The sequence below is a fragment of the Oryctolagus cuniculus genome, chromosome 8 (assembly GCF_051225735.1).
Source record: "Oryctolagus cuniculus isolate XC-2025 breed Fujian yellow rabbit chromosome 8, ASM5122573v1, whole genome shotgun sequence".
In the NCBI taxonomy this organism is placed as follows: Eukaryota; Metazoa; Chordata; class Mammalia; order Lagomorpha; family Leporidae; genus Oryctolagus; species Oryctolagus cuniculus.
Genome location: NC_142874.1, coordinates 42,380,881 through 42,408,162, shown reverse-complemented (window position 1 = coordinate 42,408,162; position 27,282 = coordinate 42,380,881). Strand labels below are relative to the sequence as shown.

The 27,282-nt window shown below is 50.3% G+C and overlaps 1 protein-coding gene across 8 annotated transcripts in view; it reads right to left on the bottom strand.

Annotated features, from left to right (window-relative positions):
- The window catches only part of GATB (glutamyl-tRNA amidotransferase subunit B), an 87,266-nt gene that overhangs the window by 11,344 nt on the left and 48,640 nt on the right, over nucleotides 1-27,282 (bottom strand). For 7 of the 8 annotated variants that reach the window (XM_002716908.6, XM_089302357.1, XM_089302356.1 and 4 more), the window contains 4 exons: nucleotides 17,970-18,083; nucleotides 15,746-15,830; nucleotides 15,018-15,062; nucleotides 12,912-13,101 (listed from right to left, as the gene is read on the bottom strand). In XM_002716908.6, the coding sequence (XP_002716954.2) occupies nucleotides 12,912-13,101; nucleotides 15,018-15,062; nucleotides 15,746-15,830; nucleotides 17,970-18,083 (434 nt within the window). The remainder of the gene's footprint in view (nucleotides 1-12,911; nucleotides 13,102-15,017; nucleotides 15,063-15,745; nucleotides 15,831-17,969; nucleotides 18,084-27,282) is intronic. The other variant, XR_016211883.1, reaches the window with a different exon arrangement.

The window sequence follows — 27,282 nt, the reverse complement described above, 5'->3', positions numbered from 1 at the left end:
GGCTCGGGCCAATGTCGCAGAACCAAGACATTCCGCTGAGTCCTCCCTGAGGATTTCTGTTAAGGAATGGAACTTGTGCCACACGCGTGGGGAGGCGGTGGTTGCCAAATGCAGAGGGTACAATTTTAATTAGCAGACTTCCCTCACCTGCTGCAATCTACTCAAACTACTCTCCTTGAAATATTCCAGTTCACACTGCAGCTAAGCCCCCCCCCCCCCCCCCCCCCGGTCAAGAGACCCTTCGTTAGCCAAAAGAACTTTCCAGAAAAATAAGAATCTCAGAAGAAACCAGACATCCTTATTACAAAAGTGCTCTCAAGGTTTCGCTACTGTAACAGCTGTAATATGTACTCAGGCACGTAGTCACTAAAGGAGAAATTCCATAACAATAAATCCATACACTTTTCGTCACAGATAAATTCTCTGGTGACAAGTCTACTGCACAATCTCATAATCATCTCGAATCTCCTTTCAAGCCAGTGCTATTATTCCACTCTTGCTAGAACAGGGCAAAGGCCGCTACGGCAACCGCAGACTGACTGCAGAGAAAGCCTGGGTCCGGGCAACGAGAGGGGAAGTCTTATGGGGAAGTCTTTTTTTTTTTTTGACAGAGTGGACAGTGAGAGAGAGAGACAGAGAGAAAGGTCTTCCTTTGCCGTTGGTTCACCCTCCAATGGCCGCCGCGGCCGGCGCACCGTGCCGATCCAAAGGTAGGAGCTAGGTGCTTCTCTTGGTCTCCCATTGGGGTGCAGGGCCCAAGCACTTGGGCCATCCTCCACTGCACTCCCTGGCCACAGCAGAGAGCTGGCCTGGAAGAGGGGCAACCGGGACAGAATCCGTTGCCCCAACCGGGATTAGAACCCAGTGTGCTGGCGCTGCTAGGTGGAGGATTAGCCTATTGAGCCACTGCCGGCCCTTTTTTTTTTTTTTTTTAAGATTTATTTATGTGTTTGAAAGAATTAGAGAGAGGAAGAGACGGAGATAGAGAGGGAGAGAAAGAAATCTTTGATCCACTGGTTCACTCCCCAAATGGCCACAACAGCACGGGGCCACACCAAAGCCAGGAGCTTCTTCTAGGTCTCCCATGTGGGTGCAGGAGCCCAAACATTGGGGCCATCTTCTGCTGCTTTCCCAGGTGCATTAGCAGGGAGCTGGATCAGAAGTGGAGCAGCTGGGACTCGAGAAAGCACCCGTATAGGATGCCAGAGTCGCAGGCGGTGGCTTTACCAGCTGCGTCGAGGTGCTGGCCCGGAGAAGTCTTCAAACTTCCACAACGGTACGTAAGTCAGCAGGCAGGTGGAAAATCGAAATCCGGGCAGGATTCCCTTTGTTCTCACCGAGACAGGCTGGCCCGCACGTGACGTGAGCCACAGGAGGAGCGCTCTGCGCTGTGCCAAGGTGAGGTTTTCTCAATCCACCTAGAAACAATGCACTTGAACGTGCAGGTGTGCCTGAGCTGCTGGGACGTGATGAATTTCCACTCCTCTCCCCGTGGGTGGCTCTCTTATTGGACGGATCCCTCAGCAAGTCAGATTCCTGTTTGTCTTTTCGTGTCAGCGCTGTGCTGAGGCCTCTCCGAGCTGGGACTGCGTACTCCGCCAGGGGACACATGGTTTCCATCCACAATTGAAAGCCGACGTGCGTGTGCGATGGGGTGGGGCCGGAGGAAGCCGAGCTGCTGCTGCCGCCCAGGGAATGATGGATCAATGAGAGCTGCCCACGCGCTGGCTGCGCCGGCTCCTCCAAGCACAGGCCTGCTTTTTGCAGGGGGAAACACATACACACACACACAGAGTCTCGTTTTCTAGTGAGTTTTTCCATGAGACTGGCAAACGCTAATAAGCTTGGCGCAGCTCTCAGAAGTCTCTGCTGAACCTGTCAGAGCAGCCATCTGGGTTTCTCAGAAAAACAGTGGACCGGTAATTCCCTTACATAAAAATCCTGGCGAGAGTGACGCGCGAGAGCCATTGCATTGGGGGGCCTCGATGCCCTCCTCCACAAGAACAGTGAGCGAGCGAGCGTTCCGCTGAGGACTGATCCATCCTACACGCGGCAGGTCTCGGCACCCGGCGACTGCCTCTCTCGGCTGCTGCCGACTGTAATTGTCCCTTCCGAGCCCGCTAACGCAGCGGGGACAACTGGTCTTGTCTTTGGGATAACCCCAGTCTTATGGCTCCATGACCAGGAAGCAGCTTTTTCATATTTTAATCAAATTTCCCAAAGCATTCAATTACACTCGGAGTCAATGCCAGGTCAGCTTCGTAGATGCTAACAGGAACCCTCAATTACTAATGGATTTGTCAGCTGATCCACGCTGGCGGGAGGCAAAGCAGAGGGATCACCTGGCCTACGTCGCCGGCTCTGGGATGGGACCTCAATTGAGCCCGCGTGGGGCCCTGGGAGCAGCCCCACCTCAGCATTCTGCCCTTGGAGACGGTAAAGTTGACGAAACCGTCCAGCTGGCAGGGGACGAAGGCCGATTTCGCACCTGCAATTCGTGTTCGCAGTCACACGCCCTGGAACCCTGACAAGAGGCCCCAAGTGAGGCTGGGCTATGTTTGCAAGCCGACGGTGACGGCTGCCCAGTGGTATGCTTGGAAGAAAAAGGAGCACAGGTGACCCAAGGTGAGCAACAGGTGGCCGGGAGCGCCCTGGCAGCTACCAGGGACTCTGGCTGAGCCATCCTGAGCTGGTGGAAGGCTCCCAGTGGCACCGACTGCACACCTGCTGGACACGGGGTGGGCAGCTGCACACGGCCGTGGCTGCCGCTGCTAATAATGATGATAATAATGTTGTAGAAAGGCAGTGGTTACAGATGAGCTAGGCACTCTCTCCACAAACTCGTCCAACCCCACTGACACGCCTCTGAGCTACATTCCCTTAAGCTGCTCTTTGACAGGTGAGGACATTGAAGCACTGACTCGCTTGAGGTCACAGCGCAAGAGGGTAGAAGCGCCAGGATTCACACCTCTGCAGTTTACATTTGAATTAAACCTGTGCAACGGCCTCCCCACCGCCTTCCTGGGGACTGACAGTGAGCACCTATCGGGCAGGGAGCTCATGAAAATACGGTACCTTCCATCTCCATTGTTTTATCTGCCAGCTGCCAGCTGTCACCCATATTAAAGATGCTGCAGGGCCCACGCTGCCACTGCCTGCGATGCTGGCATTCTAAACAGGCACTGGTTCGTGTTCCGGCTGCTCCACTTCCAGCTTGGGAAGGCATCAGAAGACGGCTGAAGTGCTTGGGTCCCTGCTACCCACTGTGGGAGACAGATGAAGCTCCTGGTTCCTGGCTTCAGCTTGGCCTGGCCCTGGCCATTGTGGCTCTTTGGGAAGTGAACCAATGGATGGAAGCGAGTGGTCGCACTCTCTCTCTCTCCCTCTTTCTCTGTAATTTTCCCTTTGAAATAAAATAAATAAATCATAAAGAAAGATGTGGCAAAGGCTCTGCAATTAGCTTAGAAATTAGGAGAAAATGGCTGGTTCATCTTCTGCTTTTTTTAAAGATTTATTTATTTATTCAAAAAGCAGAGTTACAGAGAAGGAGAAGGAGAGGGAGAGGCAGAGAGAGGTCTTCCATCCACTGGTCTACTCCCCATATGGCCAAAACGGTGGGAGCTGTACCGATCTGAAGCCAGGAGCCAGGAGCTTCTTCCGGGTCTCCCATGTGGGTGCAGGGGCCTGAGGATTTGGGCCATCTTCCACTGCTTTCCCAGGCCATAGCAGAGAGATGGATCGCAAGTGGGGAAGCCGGGACTAAGAACTGGCACACACATGGGATGCCGGCCCTGTGGGTGGTGGCTTTTACCCGCTATGCCACAGCCTCGGCCCCATACCTTCTGCTTTTTCTAACGTACACCTATGCCATGTGTCCCTCAGCGGTGGCACCACACACACATCTGTCCTCAGGCCAGCCAGGAAGACAGTGGCAACACATACTGCCTGTGCCACACTGGGCTCCCGGGGATCAGAAGGTGGCCAGAGCTCCCCTGAGCCTGCACAGTTCTCAAATGCCTCCTGACATATCAAGACAGAGCCTGTGACTTCTCATACAGCTCTGGGGGTGAGCATGTTCAATACGGGTCACTCCACAGCGGGCTTAAACCTAACCAGGCAGGCCACACCTGAGGGAGAACAGCGACAACAGAGGCGGCCCCGCATCTGCACCCTGAGCCGCGGTGGTTTCAACAGGGCAGTGCCCTCTCAGGTGGCAACGTGGCACAAATTAGAAGTGTGTCCTCCTCCACGCGGCAGGGGTGCGGGGAGCAGTGGCTGAGCTGCTGTGCAGGCTACAGAAGGGGCTGCCACCTGCATACTGACGGAGGTGGAGGGACAGCGGGGGGAGGGGGGGCAGGGGGCGCCATGCTCTTGTTCCTGGGCATTCCTGCGCATTCACTCCTTGCAAAGCGAGAAAACCAGAACTCAAACCCCACGCCTATACTACAAAAAGGGCCCTAAGAAACCATACCAAATGCTAGTTTTGGGGGTGGAGGTGCAGTAAAGAGGTCTGGAGAACAACGGGTTTGGGCCAGGAGGCGGAAATTAGGGCGACATTACAGAGGGCAGGTTCAGTGGGGCTCAGGGCTGTGATGTGACTGGGCCCCGCTGCTTTTCATGGAAACAGATGCGCCGGGAAAACCTTCCAGCCGTGCTCCTGTGGGCAGGACAATCACCCATTGAGAGAGGACTCTTCCGTGGAGGAGCCGAGGGGAGTGCACCGGCAGCGTGAGGCTGGCGAGGAGGCGCGGCCCTCCACGTGCATCCGGAGCCCGCCTCGTCACTGCCACCTACAGCGGCCCTGCCACCGATGCACAGTCCTGTGGGTAGGCTCTGCAGCCTGCGCTCAGGGCGCACAGCTAGAGGCCCAGGGTTCAGCTTAGCTCCCCACAATTTCCACCCCGGAGTCCTGTTCTCAGCCGGCTCGGGAGGCCCTGAACAGGAGAACGTCTGACAGTTTCACTTGCATTGTTTCCAGGAAGCACTCTCGTACTTCTCTTGAATGCAACCCCCCCCCCCGGCCACCGGTTCCATGCAAGGAGCATTGAGAATAATGTGAAAATGAGTTTACATTCTCTAAGATGCACTAACTCTAGGAGGGGTGTTGGGGAAAACCAATTCAGGAGTAAGATTTTCCCTTGAATAATCAAAGCGCACCTAATTAAGCTAAGAGAAGCTGACGGCATGGTAAAAAGACAGTATGGGCAACTGTGGGACACAGGAAGCGGCTCGTCAAGAAGGCCACTGGTTGTTAAGGGACACATTTCAGTGGCCTTAAAACCACCGCGGTGTACCAGCCGCTGACAGCAATGAGGCTGAAGGGCGCCGTGGATTCGCTCATCTCCCCCCAAAACCTGCCTGAAACCGGAAATCACATGTTTTATTTGCCCAGAAATGGGAAATTGTTGCACAAACAGGAAATTGGGTTTGGGGATGGTTTGGGACGGAATCCCTCCCAGGTCCCTGAGGCTGAGCACTCTCTCCTTCCTGTGTTTTCTCCATAATAGGCAGGTTCCGGAGGGGGCCATAAGGCTCCCTCCCCAGGGATCAGCCTCTTGCCACCTGCATCTGAAACAAAGGGGCTGCTGGCGGTGCAGGGCTGGAGTTAGAAGATGCACCTTTTTATTCAGCTTTACCACCACAAAACATCGGTCATTTTTTTTCCAATGTGTAGAGTAACTGTCCAAGCACCCTCAAGCCGGCAAGCACTGGATACAATTTATAAAATGAAAAATAAAATCAATTTTGAAAGCTGCATGGAGCTGAAATATGGTGCGTGACAATGTTGACCAAATGGATTTTCCTTCAACAGTGGTTGGAAGGTGAGTGCTGCCTCGAGCCAGTCAATACGGTGTCCGATACCACTTCAAACTATTAGCTTTACAGGAGTACTACATATGGGACACATAGCTATTTATCATTATTTTATAGGCAGTTCGTCCAGAAAGCAAAGCTGGCCATTTCTTCCTTACTAGGGACATAGCATCAAACTCGCAAACAGCAATCCGTTTAACAGCCAATGGTAGTCCTGAGAGCTTTTCTGTCTCTCTGTCCCTTGGAGACACCTTAACCTTTTCCGGGATGTCAGAAACAGAGGCCTTCGGATGGGGGAGAGCCGGCTGGAGAAAATGAAGCTGTTCAGGTGAGACGCCACGTCTCGAGGCTGATAGAGAGCAGGCACACTCGTGCGGCACACGGGCCATGGGTTCCCGAGTCACAGCCACACTGACCTATACACACTCTGCCTGGGGCCACTGCATTTCCCCAAAATCCTGCCGTGCGGCCCCAGATGAACTGCGTCGGTACACGGCTTGCTGTCACTGCTCTCTGCCCTGCCAGCGTATTCCTATTCCTGGGACTCTGCAAGGCCAATTTTAAAAGATTCAGTGAAGACTCTGTAGTGTCTGCCATCTTTAGGGCCGGTGAGCCATCTCCTCCTCTTCCACGAAGGGGCATCAACAGCTCGGGCTGCCCTTGTACAGCCCTCCCAGTTCCAAAGTGTCTGGGGCAGGACGGAATGGAGCCTGTCCCTCTGTCAGCGCTGCGACCCATTTCCCTGTGGGGCTGCTTCGGAAGTTAAGAGCAACCTGGCGGAGCTGCAGTGCCTCCGCTGGGGCACAGGGCACTGTGACAGGCATGACCAGCCCTCCAGAAACTCTAAGGGGTGGGGGGTGGAGTGCAAGATGAGTCGCATCTTTCCATTTGCTAACTTCACACACAGCCTGCTGCCCTGGGAGCGCCCAGCTGGGCTGCACCAAGCGCCTACCATGCGCCAGGCTGAATGACAGGCAGCCCCAGGCGGAGCACCCCACAAACCCCGCCTCTGTGGTACACTCTGCAAGGACTGCGACAAGGGGAGCCGAGTACCTCCGGTGGAAGGTTGAAGAAACGCATAAATAAAACCTGCACAGGACGGCTCACATTATTTTTCTGACTTAATTTTTCCACTTGGAAAACAAGACACGATTTCTGCTTCTCGTTGGGGCTGACTGGTTTCCCCATATTCACTAGACAGCAGCTTTTTTTTTTTTTTTTTTGCAGGAAGTCTGGAACCTTCCAAACCCCAAACCTTCAGGAGTGGTCAAAATTTTTAAAGGAGCCTACATCCCGTGACCGAGCCTGATGAAACATTAGTGGACCTGCGTAAAAGCATGGACACAAAAACTCCTCTTTTCTCTGCTAATGAAACAAAAGCGATCCCAAACAGCAACTAACTAAAATCCTAATTCCTGCTTGGCACTGTCACTCGATTTATAAGCAAGCAGGTCGCGGGACTTAGGAATAAGGAGCCTGGGCCCTGACCTCAGCCTGGGTGGGACCTGGCTCCAACACAGGCTTGGCAAGTTCCTTAACCAAAGCGGTTTTGTTTCCTCGCCTGTCAGAGGGGAGAGCGCCAGGATGTGCAGCAGAGGGCTGCAATGAGGATGAATCTAAAGTACCAGCTGCCTGCTGCGGAGTGAGCCGTGAGCAAGCAGCCTCTTCAGTGCTGCTTAGGCAGATGGCCACACTTACTCTGCACCTCCTGACTAAAGTAAGGCATGGAGGTTAGGAAGAGATGCCTCCACAGAAGCTGGCCTGGGGGTGGCGCTGTGGTGCAGAGGGTTAAGCCATGCTGCAGTGCTGGCATGCCAGATGGCTGCCGGTTTGTGTCCCGGCTGCTCCACTTCTGATCCCGCTCCCTGCTAATGTGCCTGGGAAGGCAGCAGAGGATGGTGGGAGACCCAGAAGCTCCTGGCTCCTGGCTTCAGCCTGGCCTAGCCCCAGTCATTGCGGCCATTTCGGGAGTGAACTAGCGGATAGCAGATCTCTCTCTGTAACTCTGCCTTTCAAATGAATAAATAAATCTAAAAAAAAAAAAATCAGAAATTGGCCTGGGAAAATTTTGCAAAGAAAAATACACTCACAGGAGTCACAGGGGTGGGTGTAGCCTAGTACTTGAGATGCCTGCATCCTACACCAGAGTACTTGAGCCTGATTCCAGCTTCCTGCTAACGCAGACCCTGGAAGGTGGCAGATAATGGCTCAAGTAGCTGGGGCCCTGCCACCCATGTGAGAGACGTGGATTGAGTTCCCGGGTACTGGCTTTGGTCCTGGTCCAGTGCAGACCGTAACAGGCGTTTGGGGAATGAGCCAGCAGATGGCAGCTCTGTTTGTCTCTCCATCGCAAGTCTTTTCTTAAAAAAAGAAAGAAAAATGCACACGCACATAATCCTGATCATTCTGATAATTACTCTGGGGCACACTGGCTCAGAGACAGACTCATTATGATATTAGAATCTCTCATTTTTCAGAGTCCTAATACCTGGGTCTTAGCCTCCACATTTCTATTCCTTAATCTTTGCAAATGAAGTCAGAAAGCAAGGCAATTTGACATAAGATAAGGAAGCAAGATTAGCTAAAGAGGTTGAAGTTTCAGGTGAGCCAAGTCATTTATTATGGCCAGAGGAAAAACAGTAACACGAGTTTTCTTTTGTGAGAGCATTATCAGGAGGGCCTAGGAGAAAAAATCAGAAAGTAGATTTGATTTAATGCCCAAAGAAACCAGTTCAGAATTTAAGAGTTAGACCAATGACTTGCATATGGTCACAGTACGTGCGGTGGCATTTCGGGTTTTCTTGTTCAGAGATCAACAAAACAGGTACTATCTTACGATCCGCTGAGTTGTCAAAGAGCGGTTTATATATCTGGCCTCTGGAAACAGGGATGCTTTTCTCAGGGTCATGAGTTCTACCAGGATTTTCATGGGCACTAAATGGTGTCCCGTTCATGCCCTCATCCAGCTGCTGAATACCTACTGCATGCCAGCTATTACAGTAGACCCTGGAGTGTGCAGTGCTATCAATATCAATGGTCATGTTAAAAATACATAGCTTGGCCGGCGCCGCGGCTCAATAGGTTAATCCTCTGCCTGCGGTGCCGGCATCCCAGGTTCTAGTCCCGGTCGGGGTGCTTGATTCTGTCCTGGTTGCTCCTCTTCCAGTCCAGCTCTCTGCTCTGGCCCGGGAAGGCAGTGGAGGATGGCCCAAGTCCTTGGGCCCTGCACCCCATGGGAGACCAGGAGAAGCACCTGGCTCCTGCCTTGGGATCATGACAGTGGACTGGCCGCATCGGCCATTGGAGGGTGAACCAATGGCAAAAAGGAAGACCTTTCTCTCTGTCTCTCTCACTGTCCACTCTGCCTGTCAAAAAAAAAAAAAAAAATACACAGCTCAGGGTGGGCACGTGGTACAGCAGTAGCGCTGCTGCTCAGGAGGCGGGGATCCTGAGCCCCAGTGGAGCGCAGCTCCTCTTCTGATCCAGCTTCTTGCTACTGTGCCCCCGAGAGATGGCAGCTGACAGCTCAACTGCTTGACTCCCTGTTGCCAAGGTGGGAGACCCAGACTGAGTTCTGGAGCCTGGCTTTAACCTGCCCTAGCCCTGTATGTTGCAGCCATTTGGGGAGTGAACCAGTGGATAGAAGCTCGCTCTCCATCCATCTTGGTCTCTGTTTCAAATAAAAACGAAAATAAATAAAATTTAAAAAATACATAATCCGGTGGCTACTGAACAATAAAATGCCAAGATAAATTCCAGACTAGGGTTAAATTCTGAAGCTTCTCAGTATTTGTGTGTTAGGTGTGTGTGTGGGGGGGGCATGTGCATGATGCTTAATTTAATAAGCTTTCCTAAGGCTTGCAGCATGGAGCTGAAGCTCTGTGAAGCACACCTCCACCACTGCTATTTATTTAATGAATACTCCTGGGCACTCTTTAAATTGAAAGATGGTTCATTAGATTTGTGCATCTGCCCTTCTCAGCAATCTGTTGTGTTTCTGATGAAGGCAGGAAAAACCACGACCATATCATTTTTGGTTGTGTTATGAGTAACTCAGCTTCCAATGATTACAAAGTCATAAAGGGCTCAGGCTGCCTCATTTCAGGAAAATAATTTGTCTGAGTCATTCTCTTGCCAGTCCTTTCTTGTCTTATTCTTATCCTGGACATGTCAAGTACTAGCCCCTTTGAAAAACAAAGCACTAATGAGCTAATACATTATCTGCAAGTGATAAAAATAAGGTTTATGAGGTATCAAAAGATAAGTCCTTTAAAAAAACAGCTAAGAAACAGCTTCCTTCTTGAAGCTTCCCCTTTTTGTCTCAACCGAGTTACTTACAACCTGCTCTGGGTTCCCATCGTACACTACGCATCTCTAGAATGACCTGCCGGGGGCTTGGTTACCTGTAGGGGCCTCTCCACATACAAGCGGTCTTTAAAAAGCTCATGGGAAAATGCATAGTATGAAAACACTATACATAGATTTCAAAATTATTTTGTACCAAAAGAACTTCTAACTTCATTTCTCCATGAACTTTTTGAAGGAGCTACACATAAACTCTTGAAAGCCAAAAAAAAAAAAAAAAAAAAAAAAAAATCACACCTTTTAAAGTATCTTTGTTCTTGTCTCTACCTGCTACTAAAGATGCTAACAAAAGTGGGTTTCCCTGAACAGGGCCTTTAACTGAGAAATCACACACTTACTCGTTCGCCACCCCTACCAAATGCTAACACAGGGTCTACCTTGGTGTGGCACCGTGAAGGAGCCAGGAATGAAGACGGACACAAACACAAATGTAAACATGTCCGCCCTCACACGTCAAGGCGGAATGCAACAACCCCGCACAGCTGCCCTCTGCAGCCTGGAGCAGAAACGGCTGTGCCGAGAGGTGAGTCTGAGGGTTCTCTGACTTCTCTTACGGATAAGGCCGATACGTGAAGCGAACCTTTAATGTTACATTCAGTGACTTCTCTAAAATCAGACTGGAGTAAAGAAACAGTCAGGAAACCCTGTTCATCACACACCACCCGAAGGGCTGGCCTTTGTCCAGGTGGCCACATGCCACCGAGAGGGTACCTGAGGTTTTTGAGGCTGAGCAGCCGGATCCATCACCTGTATAATCCACCTGCAGGCTTGGTAATCAGCTCAAGTGGGCCGGATATCCAAGCAGTCTTGACAGGGGCTGGGGTGGGGGTGGGGTGGGGAGGAGATGTGTACGACCACAGTTCAGTCTGGGATATCAGCCTGGGGAAAACAGCTCACTGGAAGGAAGCTTCAGGCTCAGAAGTGCCCTGGACTGACTCGCAGAGCCAAGACGTGGCTGTCAGCACTGCTGCCGTGCTCGTCAGGGAGAATGGAACACAGAGGATGCCACAGCCCTTGCCCTCGCGATGTTCAACGATATTCACTGACAGATAATGACTGCACCGCGGATGCTGCGGCCACAGAGGTGTGGAGAAGGTGCAGCAGCAGCCCGCACCTGGCACCAGCACCTCTGTCTGAAGCGCCAGAAGACACCTGGCCACACCTAACCATCACTGGAAAGCGGAGTTCTCACGTGAGCTCTCTGGATACGCACTTCTCCGAGCAGCTGCCTATGGAGGATGACGAGTAATCACTCCCGCAGCAAAGCGAATGCAATGGGACATCATGTAACATGAAATAAGCAAGACACAGATACACGGGTACGGCATGTCCTCTCCAGAGGTGGAGCTTAAAAAAAAAAGCCCATCTGAACTAGAAGAGTGATGACCAGGGACGCAGCAGGGTAGGGGAGAGAGCTGGGAGGAGGTTGGACAGTGGGTGCCAACTCAGTGAGACAGAAGTAACAAGTTCAAGTGCTCCACAGCGGGGGACGGGGGCACCCACAGCGCGCAAGGCTGTCTGGTGTTCTGTGGGAAGAACTGGAAGAGAGCACCTGGCAGGCTCCAAACACAAAGGCAAGATAAGGAGGCGGAAAGCCCAGTTGCCTGGTTTGATCAGCTATGATGCACAAGTTGAAATAATGCTCTGTACTCCATAAAAATGGACAAGTGCTACAGGGTAATCAAAATTTTTTTAAAAAGCTCAAAAATGGTTAAAAAAATCTGTCATTCAATACACATTTGGTTGCCTATTCTGTACCAGAAACTGCTAGGCTGCCGTTGTTAAAGCATATAAATAAAAATACAAGGGGTACGTTAAAAAGTCCACGGAAAATGGTGTTAAGCTTATTTTGGTACAAAAAATATTTTAAAGTCCATGCATACAACAGGGACTTCAAAAAGTTCCTGGGAACTGTGTATTATGAAAAAGCTATGCAGGGATTTCCAATTTTTTTTTTTTTGCACCAAAATAAACATCTCTTAATTCCATTTTCCGTGAAGCTTCTGCAGTCCCCTCGTGTTGGATTCCCGCGCTCCTACAGAGGTATTACTGGCCATTTAAAAAGCTCCCACAGAGCCTGCGGCTGCAGAAGGCAAGTGCGGCAGCCCCGAGAGGCAGAAGAGCAGCACTTTCCGCTTCCTCCCTCTCAGACAGGAGAAGACAACTGTGACAAAACGCTTCCCTCGCTGACGCCGCAGCACTCCACGCTGCCTGACAAAGAAAACCGCAAAGCCCCAAGCAGCTCTGAAGCGGATGGAAACTCCCCAAGCAGCGCTGAACGCTGTCTGGTTGTCTACCGGCTCCTTCAGACGCTTTGGCCAGCCTCCAAGGGCAGAGGCTCCCAGTCAGGGTTCTCAGCACTTGGTGCGGAATAAAAGTTTCCTCCCACGGGCGGCAAAACCACTGGCAGGTTTTGAGACCCCCGCCTCCCGCCCGCCCCTGCTGTGGTCCAACACTGAGGTTCTGTGGGGATCCTCGCCTCACAGCGTCTGTGCAGCTGCTGTGAGCGGCTGTTCATTTCCACGCCCAAGAAATCATGAATGCCAGATTCTGCTTCCTCTTCTGGTTTTACCAGGAGCACACCCGGCATAGGGGGTAGGGAGCAAGGGTTCCAACGCCCATTCTTCCCAGAGGCACCTGGAGTAGAGCCGCGGCGCCCTGCCCACTCCACTCCAGGCCACGGCGGCCCGCTGTCTGCCGAGCCGGGTTTCTTGGAGCCCAGCGGTGCGTACCAGCAGAGTGAAGCTGTGCTCGGGCAGCATCCCGTACTGCTGAACCAGCCGCGCCCGCGTCTCGCTCGGGAGCTCGGGGAGCGTCTCCCGGATCCGGTCGATATCGATCACTTGCTGGGGGTCGGCGCCTGCAGGCAGAGACGTGGAGTCGTAGAGCAGCAGGGGAGGCAGGTTGGGTTCTGGCATAAACCTGGGCCGAGAGAGGAGATGGGGCCTGAAGCTGGAGTCCTTGGTTTCATGAGGGAAAAACCAATCTACCTGGAATCCGAATGCTTCCGTGCTTAGATGCCACGTTACTTTCTCATGTCCTGCAGGATCAATTCTGTCTCCCAGGACAGTCTCCATGCAAGTGTCCAAGCCGCCACACTGCCCCCTCCCTGCTTACATAATGATGAGTGGAACGAGCAGGACCTGGCACGGAAGCCACACTTCTGTTTACGACTGTGGGTGGAGGATATATTTGCAATGACCGGAAACAACAGAACCAAACAAGAACGCTGTACTTTGGAAAGAGAGCCCAGTCCTCCATTCTTAATTTCTACTGGCTCTTAGCAGTACTTGCGCAGTAAAAGAAAAGTTAAAGGGGGGGGGGGGGGGGGGGCGGCAACTTTCCTTTTTGAAGAAGTGCAAGAAATGAATGGCTTTTGCCTCAGTGTGGAAGGTGGTGGGGCGGGAGGAGGGGTGCACAGGTGGAGCGCAGGGCTTTTTTTTAGGGCAGTGAACCGGCAGGTTTGGCACCGTGCCGGTGGGTGCGGCGTTACAGCCATCACAGCCATGTCAGATCCCAGAGACTGGAGCCTGATGCACACTGTGGGCTTTAGTTAAGGAGCTAGTGCTGGTTCATCATTGTAGCAAACCACCTACCACTCTAACATACAACGTTAATAACAGAACCTGGGAGGGGCGGGGCGGAGAAGGGAGCATATGAGAATGCTCTGTACTTTCCGCTGAGTTTTGGTCAACCTGCAACTGCCCTTAAAAACACTGAATTGTTATACAATGTGGCCGCGTGGCCGCTAGACCACTGCATATAATCCTATGAAACAAAGATGTCCCCTCCCTCTGCTCCATTCCAGCGCTAGCGTTTTCTTTCTGCCCACATTTGACAAAGAACTTATGTAAATGCAGAATAATGCACAACGAATGGCAGCTGGAAGGTAATAGATCAGAGGTGTGAGCAATCCATCACCTCAATGCCGAGTCTCTGCTATGAATCAGCCTGCCTTCTGAAGGCAAGAGGGAGCCAGAGGGAGGCGTCCTGCAACTCACGTCCACGCACGGGCGGGGCTGCGCTGGAGCTTCTGGCTGAGTTCAAAGCCACACTCCACGCTCAGAGTGCAGCAGCGACAGGGAGGGAGCAGCCGTGAAAACCAAGGGGGTTCCGATCACAGGAATGGAAGTCGTCACTCTGACAGACGCAGGGCAGGAGTTCTTGGTGAACTTCACTCTAGGGACTTAAATGAGTCTCTTCTCTCCCAAAGCACAGTGCTCTGTTTGGTCCTCACTGACAGCAAGAGCTACGCATCTGCCTTCCTACACTTCATCAGGCAAAGTGGGTTCTACTCAACAACTGTGCTGCTTAAGAAACTTCGATCTTTGCAAACTGCTCAACTCAGTGGGAAAAAATAAAAGGCCCGATTTATCTGAGGCCTATCCTCGCTGGTGGCTGTAGCTGTGCCCCTCATAGTAAGCTTCGTTTATCAATGAAACAGCAGCTTTTGGGGTCTGAAAGGAACTACCACGGGCATTTCTGAGAACGTGTCTACTTTCAAGACAGCAGTGCATCTGTCATTGATTGTAAGTACAGCAGCCTCCAACCCAACCCCAACTGCCATTCTCTCAGCTCAACGCTAACAACTTTGACACGAAGAGTGAGCACGTGTTTTCCAACAGCTGCATGCCACCACACGAGGCACCCAGATGCCAGTTTATCAAGAAAATAGTTCTCTCAAGGACACAAAAAATAGAAAGCCTTCGCTTTCCATCCTGGAACAGCACCACCGCAAGCGGCCCCTGTCCAGGATCATTAAGTTGATCTTTAACCGGATGAGAAACACGCCCCTAACTCCACATATGTTGCGGCATTTTGACACGAGCAGCAATTACCTGTAGTCTTGTTTTCCTTCTTTGTCTCTCATTGGCACAGTGCACCTGCAACAGGGAAAGAAGATGTGAGACGCACACTGCACACAGCACTGACCTACCTAGATGCAGAGCAGGTTTCCCCTTCTAGTAAGGGACACGGGCAAACTCAAGTTCATCAGGCTTCCACAGGAGACACTTACGTGACTCCTTTTAAAAAGAGTAATAAAGGACAGAGAAATAAACAGAAATAAAAAAACAGAAATAAAGGACAGAGTGGTAATTAAAAAGAAAAGAAACTGCATCAGTGCTTTCAGGCTTCTAGCCACCTTTTCAAACTCTACACTTTTGAGTTTTTTTCAGTATTCTGCGTAGAATATAAAATCCTTACAATTCAGAGTCAGGAAAATTAGGATCAAAGTTAGCTAAACAACAAAGGCATCTCCATAGCCAGGTCTTTGCTGTCTTCGACCTCTAGCTTAAGCTGGTAGAGATCTGAGAGATTATTTGAGGAAGTTAAGATTCTGCCACGAAGCAGGTGAACCAGAAGCAAGGGAAAGGGCCAGGACCCAAGACAAAGCATTTATTACAAGCCTGGGAAAAAGTAAACCCTTAACACTCGACAGGGCATGTCATATCCTGGTAGTGAGGAAGCTGAAATGAGAGAAGCTAAGTGTTTGCTTCAAGGCTACCAGGCTGGTGTGTAGCTGAGCCCAGACCCTCGGGCCCCAACTTAATGGATGCAAACTCACCCCAGCTTGTAATCAAACGAGCGAGTCTCATTCAGAATTTCACCTCCATTCTCAAGCTCACTGATTTGCCGCTGGATTTCATAGTCTATGAAAAGCACAATTTACTTAGCATCATGTTTTGATTATACCTTTCATCCACTCAAGCAATAATTAGAAACCTTTTTCAATCTTCAAGTAAAAAACTAATCAGCACATAATAATCCTGGCTTCCTGGGCTGTATTTTCCCCTCACTGCCATCACAGAAAACTGGTGCTGGAAAGGGCTACAGAGGTCCCACTCCTCATTTTTGGAGAAGACTCAGGTTCAGAGAGATTAAGCAACCCAGGTAGGAGCAGGCCTAGGTCCAATATCCCAGTCTAGTGACTCAGAACTAGGGTTGGTACCCGTAAAACGTTCTCATTTAGGATCCACAGATGTTTCCAATGATCATATCCCCTGAAATTATTTACAAAATATGGGTGTGTGTCTGTGGAGAGAGGGTCCAGAATTTCCATTCTATTTTCAAATAGATTTGTGATCCAACGCAGTTAAGAACCATGCCATGCTTCCTCCTCACCACCAAAAGGGCAGGCTGTGGGAGTCAAAATGTAGCCGCCACTGCTAGGCTCACGTGACCAGCCTGCGCCGCCCCTAACTCGCCAGCCTAGCCCAAATCCAAACCCCTTCTCTGAGCTGCCAGGGAGCAGCAACCCCAGAACGGGGCTATTTTTACTCATCTTCCTCACGATGGCAGAAGGGCCCCACATCAGGAGAAAAACGCGATGAAAACATGACGGGATGAGAACCAAGTCTGTGACAGGAAAACTTTGGTTCTTCTGGTCTCTTCTGACTACAGGTGGGATTCTCAGCCTGTGGTTCCAGAGGGCCCCTCACAGAATGAGGAGGTTAGGCAGAGCCAACCATAAGCCAGGGGCCTTTGTAACTCATTCTGGAGGAATTTACCTAAAGCACAGCTGTTGCTTGTTTTCTTAGCTTTCCATCACCATGTCTTAGAGTAATAGGTCTCCTCCCACCGACCAGGGGGAGCATGGGACTGTGTTCTGTTTGTTCCAAGCCTCCCCTTTACCCAAACCTTCCATGATTTGAGAAACACTGCACGTGTCTCCTTTCAGAGACCAGCCTCATCCTCTTCAGTCTCTTCACATAGGAACTTCCTCTACCTTCCCCACCCCATACTTTTCTCCCTTCACCATTTCAATGCCTTCTTCCTGAAAATTAGAGCCTGAATGCCCTCACCGAGACTGCTTCAGTTGCTAAGGTTTTATCCTACACTAGAGTTGTCTTTTCTGCATTGTTTCTAACACTTTTTTTTTTTTTTTGACAAGACCCAAGAGTCTAGTAAACATCTGGCTACAGCCTCATTTTGGAACTACACTCAGCTGTCTCGTTGCCTGCACACTTTTCATGGGGTATACTTTCAATCCCCTCCCTCCCTCCGATCCAGATAGCTTTGGCTTTAAAATATATTTTTGGTCTTCTAAGATGCTCTCTCAGATTCACATTTCTATGGGACAACCCTGGATGTCTGTCTTGCTCAGCTGTTTTATTTTTATTATTATTGTACTTCTGTCATCAAAGAAGTACCCATGGCATGTGCACCAGTAAGACCAATACTTGACTGGACAGGCACACACAATCTATGTTAGAAACAGGAAAGCAAATAAAAACCCACAACATAGTCACCAATTTGGTCAAGCCACACCAATCTAAAATGAATGAACATGACCTCAGAGAATTCAGGCTAGCCAGGAAAACAGCGCTGTACATGACAAGACACAGTCGCTGTACTGTGCAGATGTTCCTGTAAAGAGGCGAACTCTGTTTCCCCTCTCCTTGACTCCACTTGGAATTCAAGTGGCTTTGAGTCTCACATGGTGGAAAATGACATGGTGTGGGGCTTTGCGGCTTCTGCCTTACCCTCCTAAAACGTTCCCGCTGTCAAACAGGAAGCCCAGGTTTGGCAGCGACTGAAGACCACAGGGGCAGAGAAGCCTAGCAGACTTCCAGCATGAAGACCCCAGCGCCACGGCCGTGGCAGACCTTTGCTTCGCCTGCCCTGCCAGTTTCCTACAGCCTCGTGAGTGCGTGCCTGACGTGGGACCAGCAGAAGAACCTCCTCCCAGTCCCCAGAGCCACGACAATGAGAAGTCGGGAGTGGCTTGTTACACAGCAAGGGGTAACTGCTACAGGGAAGTCTATCAGATAGTAATGGCTGACATTCACCTATGGCCTTGGCCAAGAACCTGATGCTGTTTAGATTCTTCACTTCGGTCCGAACGCCCAAAGGCTCCCCGGGGTGGTGCACAGACACATTGGCGTCCACTCTCAACTGGCCCTCTGGAAGAAGAGAAAAGACGAGTCTTCAGAAACCCTGTAGGGCAACACAGCCTCTCGGAGTGGGGAGTACGTCAACGGAAGCCACATCTCACTGGACCAGCTGTCACACTCCCCAAACTGTAGAGAAGGCACGGCTGGTCCTGAAGCACATGGCTGGGACTTCTGTCCCCTGGGAAGAGTGCCAGTGCTCAGGTGTCTGGGTTGTGCGCACGCACGCGTGTACGTACTCACAGAATGTGCGCTTGTGTACTCTCCGGAGAAAAGACAGCCTCTGGATGTGCCAGCAACACTACGGCAGTGGAGACTGCTCTGTCGTCATCCTAAGGTTATTCTTGTCAGAGCTGGGGTGAGTGAAAGGTCCCCCAAAATGACTACCTGGTAACACTGCTCTCCAACCGAAGGTGGGTTTCTAATAGTGACTGCAGATGGTGTCTGCAGACAATTCACAGCTCAAGGGCAAGAGCTGAAATCTGGGTCTCCCTCCTTGCTCCGGGTGCTGTCATAATCTCTTCCTTCCACAGACACGACCCTGAATCCTAGGACTGAGGCAGCATGGAGACAGGGCTGACAGACTGTGGCAGGGAGGTATCTGTGACGGCATGAGAGAGGGCCGGCACCTTCCTGGGAAGAGTTTTTCTGCCCCAAAGCCCCCATACATGTGGAAGAGTAACCCCAAAAGAAGCAAGTGATTTGTGGAGAGGGCTCCTGAGGAAGGCGCATGGGGTGTGGGGAGGGGGGATAGTTAAAATCCCAAGACAGAGAGATACAGATAGGAAATAATCACATCTTTCACCTGCAAAGCAAAGCTCAAATTCTCCTTTCCAATCACTTACAACCATTAAAACACAACAAAATGAGAAGACAAAATGCTGGATTTACTTTTTCTAGGGAGGCTTTTAAATTAAAACACAGGGGCCTACGTTGTGTTGAACAGCCAGCTAAGCCACTACTGTGACACCAGCATCGCATACGGGAGGGAGTGTGGGTCTGAGGGAGGGAGTGCAGGTCTGAGTCCCGGCTGCTCCACTTCCGATCCAGATTCCTGCTAATGCACCAGGGAAGGCAGTGGAAGATGATCCATGTACCCTGGTCCCTGCGATCCATGTGGGAGATCTGGATGGAGCTCTATACTCGTGATTTCAGCTGGGCCCAGTCCTGGCTCTTGCAGTAATTTGGGTGAGTAAACCAACAGACAGAAGATCTCTTTCCCTCTCTCTTTGAACAAAAAATAATTATTAATTAAAATGTAATCTGCTAAACCTGAGCTTTTTGCTGGACTGAATAAATTCATTTTCCAAGATTTCACAGCAAAAACATATTAAAACAATAAAACAGAAAAATTATATCCATGCCAAGAAAAGGAGACATTTGGAACTGTCGTTCCCTCAGTACTGAGCCAAGGACTCAATTCTACACCAGGTTCAAGATCATCGGTTGTCACCTCCCCTTGCTCCACCCACACCCTTGGAAGAGGGAACAGCTCACCCCCTCTGCAGCTCCACATGTCATGCGTGCTGATGGTGAGGGAAATGATGCCTTCCCACAGAGCAACTGCTAACCTTCTCCACCACTGACTTCCCAACACTGCTGCAAAAATGCTGTTCCCTATTTCTTTTGTAGCTTATTTATTTACTTTATTTTTATTTGAGAGGCAGACAGGGAGAGAGAAAAAGAGAGAACACTCATCCTCCCCAAATGTCTGTGATGGCCAGGCAGTGGCCCAGAGCTGGGAACTCAATCATGGTCTCCCAGGTGGATGGCAGGGACCCAAGTACTTAAGCCATCAATGCTGCTTCCCAAAGTCCACACTAGCAGGAGGCTGGAATTGGAAGCCAGAGTTGGGAATCGAACCTAGGTTCTCTGATGTGGGGTGCAGGCCTTTTTTATTTTTTTATGATTGACTTTTATTTATTTGAAAGGCAGAGTGAGAATGAGAAAGAGGGGGGAAAAAGAGAGAGAGAAAGAGAGAAAGAGAGAGAGACTGACCAAGACCTTCCATCTGTTCACTCCTCAAATGGCCACAATAACCAGGGCTGGACCAGGTCAAAAACAGAAGCCAGGAACTCCAACTGGGTCTCCCACGTGGGTGGCAGGAGTCCCTCCAATACGGGATTTGGTGTCACAGGCGGCAGCTTAACCACTGTGCCACAATGCCAGCCCCAGATGTGAGCCTCTTAGAACCAGTATCTTAACCACTAGGCTAAATGCCCACACATAGCCCCCTATTTTTAAGTTCCTTTTTGACAAGCTATATTTCTCTGAATCTCAAGAAATCCCCATTATTCCAGACATCACCAGACTCTCAACCTAGGAACTTCAAAGTCATCTTCCACTTCTCCGTTTTCCTTCCTGCTTTTATCCATCAAGCCTTTCCTCCAAGCAGGCCTCACATTTGTCCCTTCCTTTCCACTTCCTCTGCAGCCATCGTGGGCCAAGGCCTCAGAACCTCAGGCCTGGGTTATGGGATCACATCCTGACTCGTAACACAGCACAGCCTCCTGTCTGGTCACCCACAATGTGACTACAATGCTCCCCCAGCCACAGCCTAGTTTACATCACCCTGCTCACTTAAGGGCACACGCAGCTCCCATCAGATTCGTCCTATCTCCTCTGCTTGGGAGTAAGAGCCCTCACCCAGTCTCTGGAGGCATGACCTCCACTTCCCCATGACTCGCTCCACGGCAAAGCTCCCACCCCAGGAGGAGAGCTTTCTGCATCCAATTCCCAGCCTACCCAGCTGACTTGTCCCCTTTAGCAGTGTCTCCGCCCCTCTTGCCAACCTCTGCTCGTCCTTCAGGGATGTGCAAAGTCAGCCTCTATCGGTGGGTCCTCCAAACTAACTAAACACAAAAAAGTCTTCTCCAGGGGCTGGCACCGTGGCGCAGCGGGTTAACGCCCTGGCCTGAAGTGCCAGCATCCCATATGGATGCTGGTTCGAGATCCAGCTGTTCCACTTCTGATGCAGCTCTCTGATATGGCCTGGGAAAGCAGAAGATGGCCCAAGTCCTTAGGCCCCTGCACCTGTGTGGGAGACCCAGAAGAAGCTCCTGGCTTCAAATTGGCACAGCTCCCACCGTTGCGGCCATTTGGGGAGTGAACCAGCAGATGGAAGGCCTCTCTTTCTGCCTCACCTCTCTCTGTGTAACTCTTTCAAATAAATAAATAAATCTTAAAAAAAAAAAAAAGAGTCTTCTTCAAAGTTCTATGGAACATAGAATTAAAATCTAAGTTTATTTTGGTGGAAAAATATTCTGAAATCCATGTATAGTTCTTTCATAATATGCATTTTCCATGAGCTTCAAGAAGACCACTTGCATGCGTACGTTTAAAAATACTCTGCACCAAAATAATCTTTTAATTTCATTTTTCTATGAACCCTCAAAGTCCCATTGTACATCTAACCTATACCACAGAATGCAGCTCACAACCACGGCTGGGGCAAGGACAAGGTACAGAGTTTGTGGGAGATGTGCACCTCCTTTTAACGTTGTTTTTCAGGAGCTTTGTAGAACTGCCTCTCGTTTTGACCTCACCTGATAGTTACGTCCAGAATTATAGGCCCCTGACCGCCTGGCCCAGACTTTAACCTCTCTCGGGAACATCAATCTTTTAGTCATCCCTGCTCTCCCACACTGGTCATTCATCTCTTTTTCAGCATTCCTTCTGAAACAAACATATGCAGCTTTCTTCATACAAAACAAACAGAAACCCCAAAACCTATTTCCTGACGCCCACTTCTCACTCCACCAGTCACTCAGCTAGGGCTCCCTGCATTCCCTCTGAGCAGATCCTCTCAGACATCTCTCACACACGTTTCATCTGATGGTTGCACACGTGGTCTTCCCCCATCTCACCTAAACCCACTGCAGCCTGGCTTCTGCCCCCTCCTCTCTGCAACTGCCTGTCACAGTCACCAGGAACCTCCTGGCTGCCAAATCCAGGGGACCCAGGACATGGCTTGCGTTCGCCTCACTGGCCTCCTCAGCAGCAGAGACAGGTCGACTAAGCCGTCCTTCTCCAAGGGTCTTGCTGCCTCACCTCCTGTGCTCCCTTGCTCTCGTGGTTGTCCTCTTACCTCCTAGGGCACCTGACTGCTGGCTCAGTGCCAGTGTCTTCTTTCTCACCCAAACTCAGGGCCCTCTCCTTTACTTCTGCCCTGCCCGGTCTCTGCTGCCGACAGCTCAGTTTCTCTCTTCAGTTCTGGCCTCCCCCTTGGGCAACATAATTACATATCCAGTCCTCACCTGATGCCTCCATAGGGAGGGCTCACACGCACGTGAACTTCCAAAGCCAAATCCTATTTGCCCCTCATAAAGCTCATTTTCCAATTCAGTAAATGGCAGCACCAGGGCTTACTCCTCAAACTCCCCTAAGGCATCCTCACTTTCTCCCTGTCTTCTTCCTTCCCTATCAGATGGCTCCAAGTCCTCTTATTTCTAGAAGCTATCTTGCATCACCCACCTCTCCCTCTGCACTGCCACCAGCACTGTTCCAAACAGCATCCCCATCGACCTGAACTACTGCGAGAGCTGCGCTTCCACTCTGCCCCTTCTGACGTCTGCTTCCCAAAGAGCGGCAGAGTGGCTTCTAAGGCACGAAGCGGCCACCATCCCCTGGCTGAAAGACCTTTCTAGGGTTTCCGCTGCTCTTGGATTGGGAGCTAACCTTCTTGCTATCATCTGGACTCTGTCCCTTGCCTGCTTTCAGTTTCAACCAGCGCACGGTCCCGCTCTGCTGTCCCCACAGCGGCCTCCCATACCCTTGGCTATCTCACAGCATATGCTATAGATGAACTTTCCATCCCGGGGCCTTCGCCGGGGCTGTCTGCTGGAATGCTGGCCCTCATGTCCATGCTGGCTGGGGTCCCGAATCAGTCTGCAGGTCTAACGTCACCTCCTCTGAGGGCCCATAAAGGACAACATTATGCAGTACCGGGGCACCTCATTTATTTCTTTTGAGCACTTGTCACTACAGTGGGTTTTATAAAAAATTATTTATTTATTTACTTGAAGGGCAGAGGGACAAAGAAATCTCATCTGCTGGTGTTCTCCATAAACGCCTGCCAGGGTTGTAGCTGGCCAGGGCAGAATGCGATCCAGTCTCACCTACTTGGGTGGCAGGGACCCAACTACTTGACCATTAACTGCTGCCTCCCAGAGTCGGCCCTAGCAAGAAGTTACAGGTCAGGAGCCGGAATTGGGAATCAAACCCAGGTGCTCTGTCCAATACTGGCCATGGGTGCCTTAACCAGTAGGCTGAACATCTGCTCCTAATGGTTTTATTGTTCATGTATTTGTGTCCCTCGTGAATTTCAACTGTGTATAGCAGGAACAAGGTCTTTTTCAGAACCTAGAGTGGGCTCTGGCACATGGCAGTTGTTCCATCAATTAAACCTTGCTGAATGGTGAATGGCAACACCGGGCATTTTGCTGAGCAATGAGTAAGCAGACTGGCTTCACAGCAGGCTCCTGAGAAGTTCTGAAATTCCATCTGAACAGGACAAATCTGCAGTTGGAACCAGCTGAAAGGCCCACGAAGCTTTGTGAACAACTTCCAAAGTCCGCTGAGCCTGCTCCACCAAGTCCCAATACTTGGGAGACACTGCTTCTTCAGTTCACTCAGGGAACCCTGAATTACTCACCTGCTTTTAAAAAAATGAAACCGCCTTTTACAATTTAGGATTCTAATTTGGAAGAGGAATAAAAGCACAAATTTTAGAGAAGACCATACTACATAAATGTCTGGAGGAAGCATTTAGCATCCTGCAGTGTTGAAAGAGAGCTCGCTAGCCTGGATTCAAATATGTATCAGACACTAACAAAAGACATTCCAGACGGTGAAGACGAAATACCTTTTAAACAAATTAAGTTAAATTGCTTCAAGTGCATGAAAAGCTCCCCAGTCAGGTTTACTTCAGTGCAGCTACACCACTGGGGGAGGGCCTTCGTGCCCACGCGAAGATAATGGCATCTAGCATCCAGCTCAGTTTCTGTCTTCCCGAAGTCGAGACGTGTAATAGCGAAGCCAAAAGCCAGACCACCGAGTGCACTGTTTCATTTACATACTTTTCTCTCAAACACACCCACACAACAGAAATACAACTTCAGTAGGCCAGTGTTGTGGCACTGCGGGTGGGGCTGCCGCCTGGACGAGGCATCCCAAATGGGAGCCAGTTTGAGTCCCAGCTGTTCCCTTTCTGATCGAGCTCCCTGCTCCACGTGCCTGGGAAAGCAGTGAAGAAGGCACGAGTGCTTGGGTCCCTGCCATCCAGGCTGAAGACCTGGGTGAAGCTCCTGCTCCTGGCTTCAGCCTGGCCACTGCAACCACTTGAGGAGTGAACCAGATGGAAGATCTTTCTCTTTCTCTCTCTCTCTGCCTTTCACACAAAAGAAGGAAGGAAGGGAAATACAACTTCAGAACAGGAAACAGTCTCCACATGCATCAGGGGCTGGAGGGTCGAGGAGGGTCTGTTCGGCCATCTCTCTCTGATTGCCAAAGACTCTCCAAAACTCCAATCACTGGCTTCAACCAAAAAATCACCAAGTGACTGAACTTGAGTGAGCGTGTTTCAGAGTTCATTCATCCAAACGAGTGGTGACGCTGTAACAGCGGCACTACTTCTCACTGCTAACAAAACCAAGGAGACATTTACCCAGCAGGGACGCTCAGCCAGGCCCGGCTGCCCCCTACAGGGCAGCTCTCGTGACAAAGCCACTTAGCGCTGAGGCATTTGAAACTGAACAGAGCCAAAGTGGAAGTCCAGATTTTGGAATGAGAGGGGTCAGTCCTCTCATTCCAACTTTACCTGATGCCTTGGATGACTCCTTTTCCTCCACAGTTTCCTTCCTCCTCTTTCCACACACAATTATGTGGGGACTCACAAGTGTCAAAAGTGAAATGCACAGAAATCAAGTGACTTGTCCAGTTCCTACAGCGCGAAGTTGCAGGACAGGATCCCAAGCCAGGCCTGGAACCTCAGAGCCCTCAGCACCCACCTTCCCCATCCTGTCTTGCGAAGGCAGCATCCAAGGCAGGTGGGACACTGCTGCCACTACCAGGAAGCAGCCTGACATTGAACTTGAAGAAAGGGCTTCTGGAGTCAGCCACACCTGGGCTCCAATCCCAACTCAGTGACTTCTTGTGAGCTCTGGGCAAATAGCCCACGCTCTACCTCTCTACAATGGGTACAATATCACCTCTCCCTCAGTGATGTCACAAAGTTCATTTAAAAAGAAAAGATTTATTTAGTTTGAAAGGCAGAGTAGGGGTGGAAAGAGAGAAAGAGACCCCGAGACCAACCTTCCATCAGTGTTTCAATCCCTAAATGGCCACAATAGCCAGAGCTGACTCAGGCCGAAGCCAGGAGCCAGGTGGTGGGGGTCCAAGTACTTGGGTCATCTTCCACTGCCTTCCCAAGCACATTAGCAGGGAGCCGATCTGGAAGCAGAGCAGCTGGGATTCAAACAGCACTGTGCATTGGCATATTGCTGTGCCACAACACTGGTCCTTGTGATAGTTTAATAAGACAATAAATTAATTTTGAAAAATGCTTAGGCTGATGAGCACATACTCCAAGTCCCAACTGGAAGTTATGATCTTTGGGACAGCTGGGATATATACTTCTACACATATTCAACTCAACCAATTGCTTTGCAAATTTCCACACAGTAGCTAAACACTGTCCACTGAGCAGGCAATGACTTGGAATCTGGGCTGGGCTGGTCCATGCTCCTCAGGTCACTGGAATCCCAGTGCAGGGTGATATACCCTCCGTTCCAAAGGCAGCCTGGTTATCCACCAGCTTTCAGTGCTGCCTCTTCAGGGCAGCCCTCAGTTCAGGCTGCTGTCTCCAGTGACGACACAGTGGGCCCACAGTAGTGCACCAGAAGGAGCTGGTGCTGAAAAATGCGAACAGCACCAAGAAGCGGGACTCCAAGTGGCCCTCAGCTCCCCATGGCACTTTGAAACCTCCAAAGTCACCAGGCCACAGTGCCAGAGACAGGACTGCTGCATCTATATTTATAAGCTTCTCAAAAATTCTTTTATTTATTTTCAGGGCCATTGTTGTAGCACAGCAGATTAACCTGCTGCCTGTGATGCCTGCATCTCATGAGTACAGGTTCAAGCCCCAGCTGCTCCACTTCTGACCCAGCTCCCCTCTAATGTGCCTGGGAAAGCAGCGGAGGATGGCCCAAATACTTGGGTTCCCGCCACCCATGTGGGAGACCACAACTAAGTTCCAGGCTCCTGGCTTTGGCTTGGTCCAGGCCTGGCTATTGCAGCTATTTGGGGAGTGAACCAATGGATGGAAGATCCCTCTCTCTTTATAATTCTGCCTTTCAAGTAAATAAATCTTAAACAAACAAACCAAAAAAATTGCTTATTTTCATTTATTTCAAAGGCAGAGAGAGAGAGAGAGAGAGAAACAAGCAAGCTTCCATTCTCTGGTTCATTCTTCAAATGCTCACAACAGCCAGGAGCCTGGAATTCCATCTAGGTATCCCACATGGGTGGCAGCAACCCAAGTACTTGAGCCATCACTTGCTACCTCTCCCAGGGTGCACATGAAGCTCGAACTGGGAGTTCAGCTGGGACTAGAACCCAGGCACTCCAGTGTGGGATTGTGGGATGTGGGCATCACAGGTGGCATCTTATCTGCTACACCAAAATCCTACCCTTGGATTTGTATTTACAAGAAACAAAAAAGTGTCACAGCAAATGTGATCTAATGAACACTCTCAGCCATTACTGACTGATGAGTTCTTGCTATTACGGCTTCTCTCTTGGCAAGGACCCAGATGGGACCACTTCTCAGCTAACAGGTGGCCTATTTATTATTCCATAGGGTTAGCAGGAATCCCAGATTTTCTGAAGGAGAATGGAATAATAAAAACTTTATTTTAAAGCATTACAGAATGAACACTTAGTGCATAAATGGATAACCAGCCAATCTGCCCACATTTCATTTATGTTCTGTGGGTAAAAGAGCAGAATGAGTGATAAATCTAAAAAGAACTCTCATTTGAGAAGCCTCATTTCTATAAAGTGAATTGTAGGCGGCTAACCTTTATGCCACTCAAACTCAAGTGGCTGTGTTTTTCCAGTTTTTACCCTACAGAAGATAGCAAATAAGCAAGTTCTGTCTTGATTCAACTTGTACAAGGGCTTTGACGTTATAATTTGCTGCTTGTAATATGTC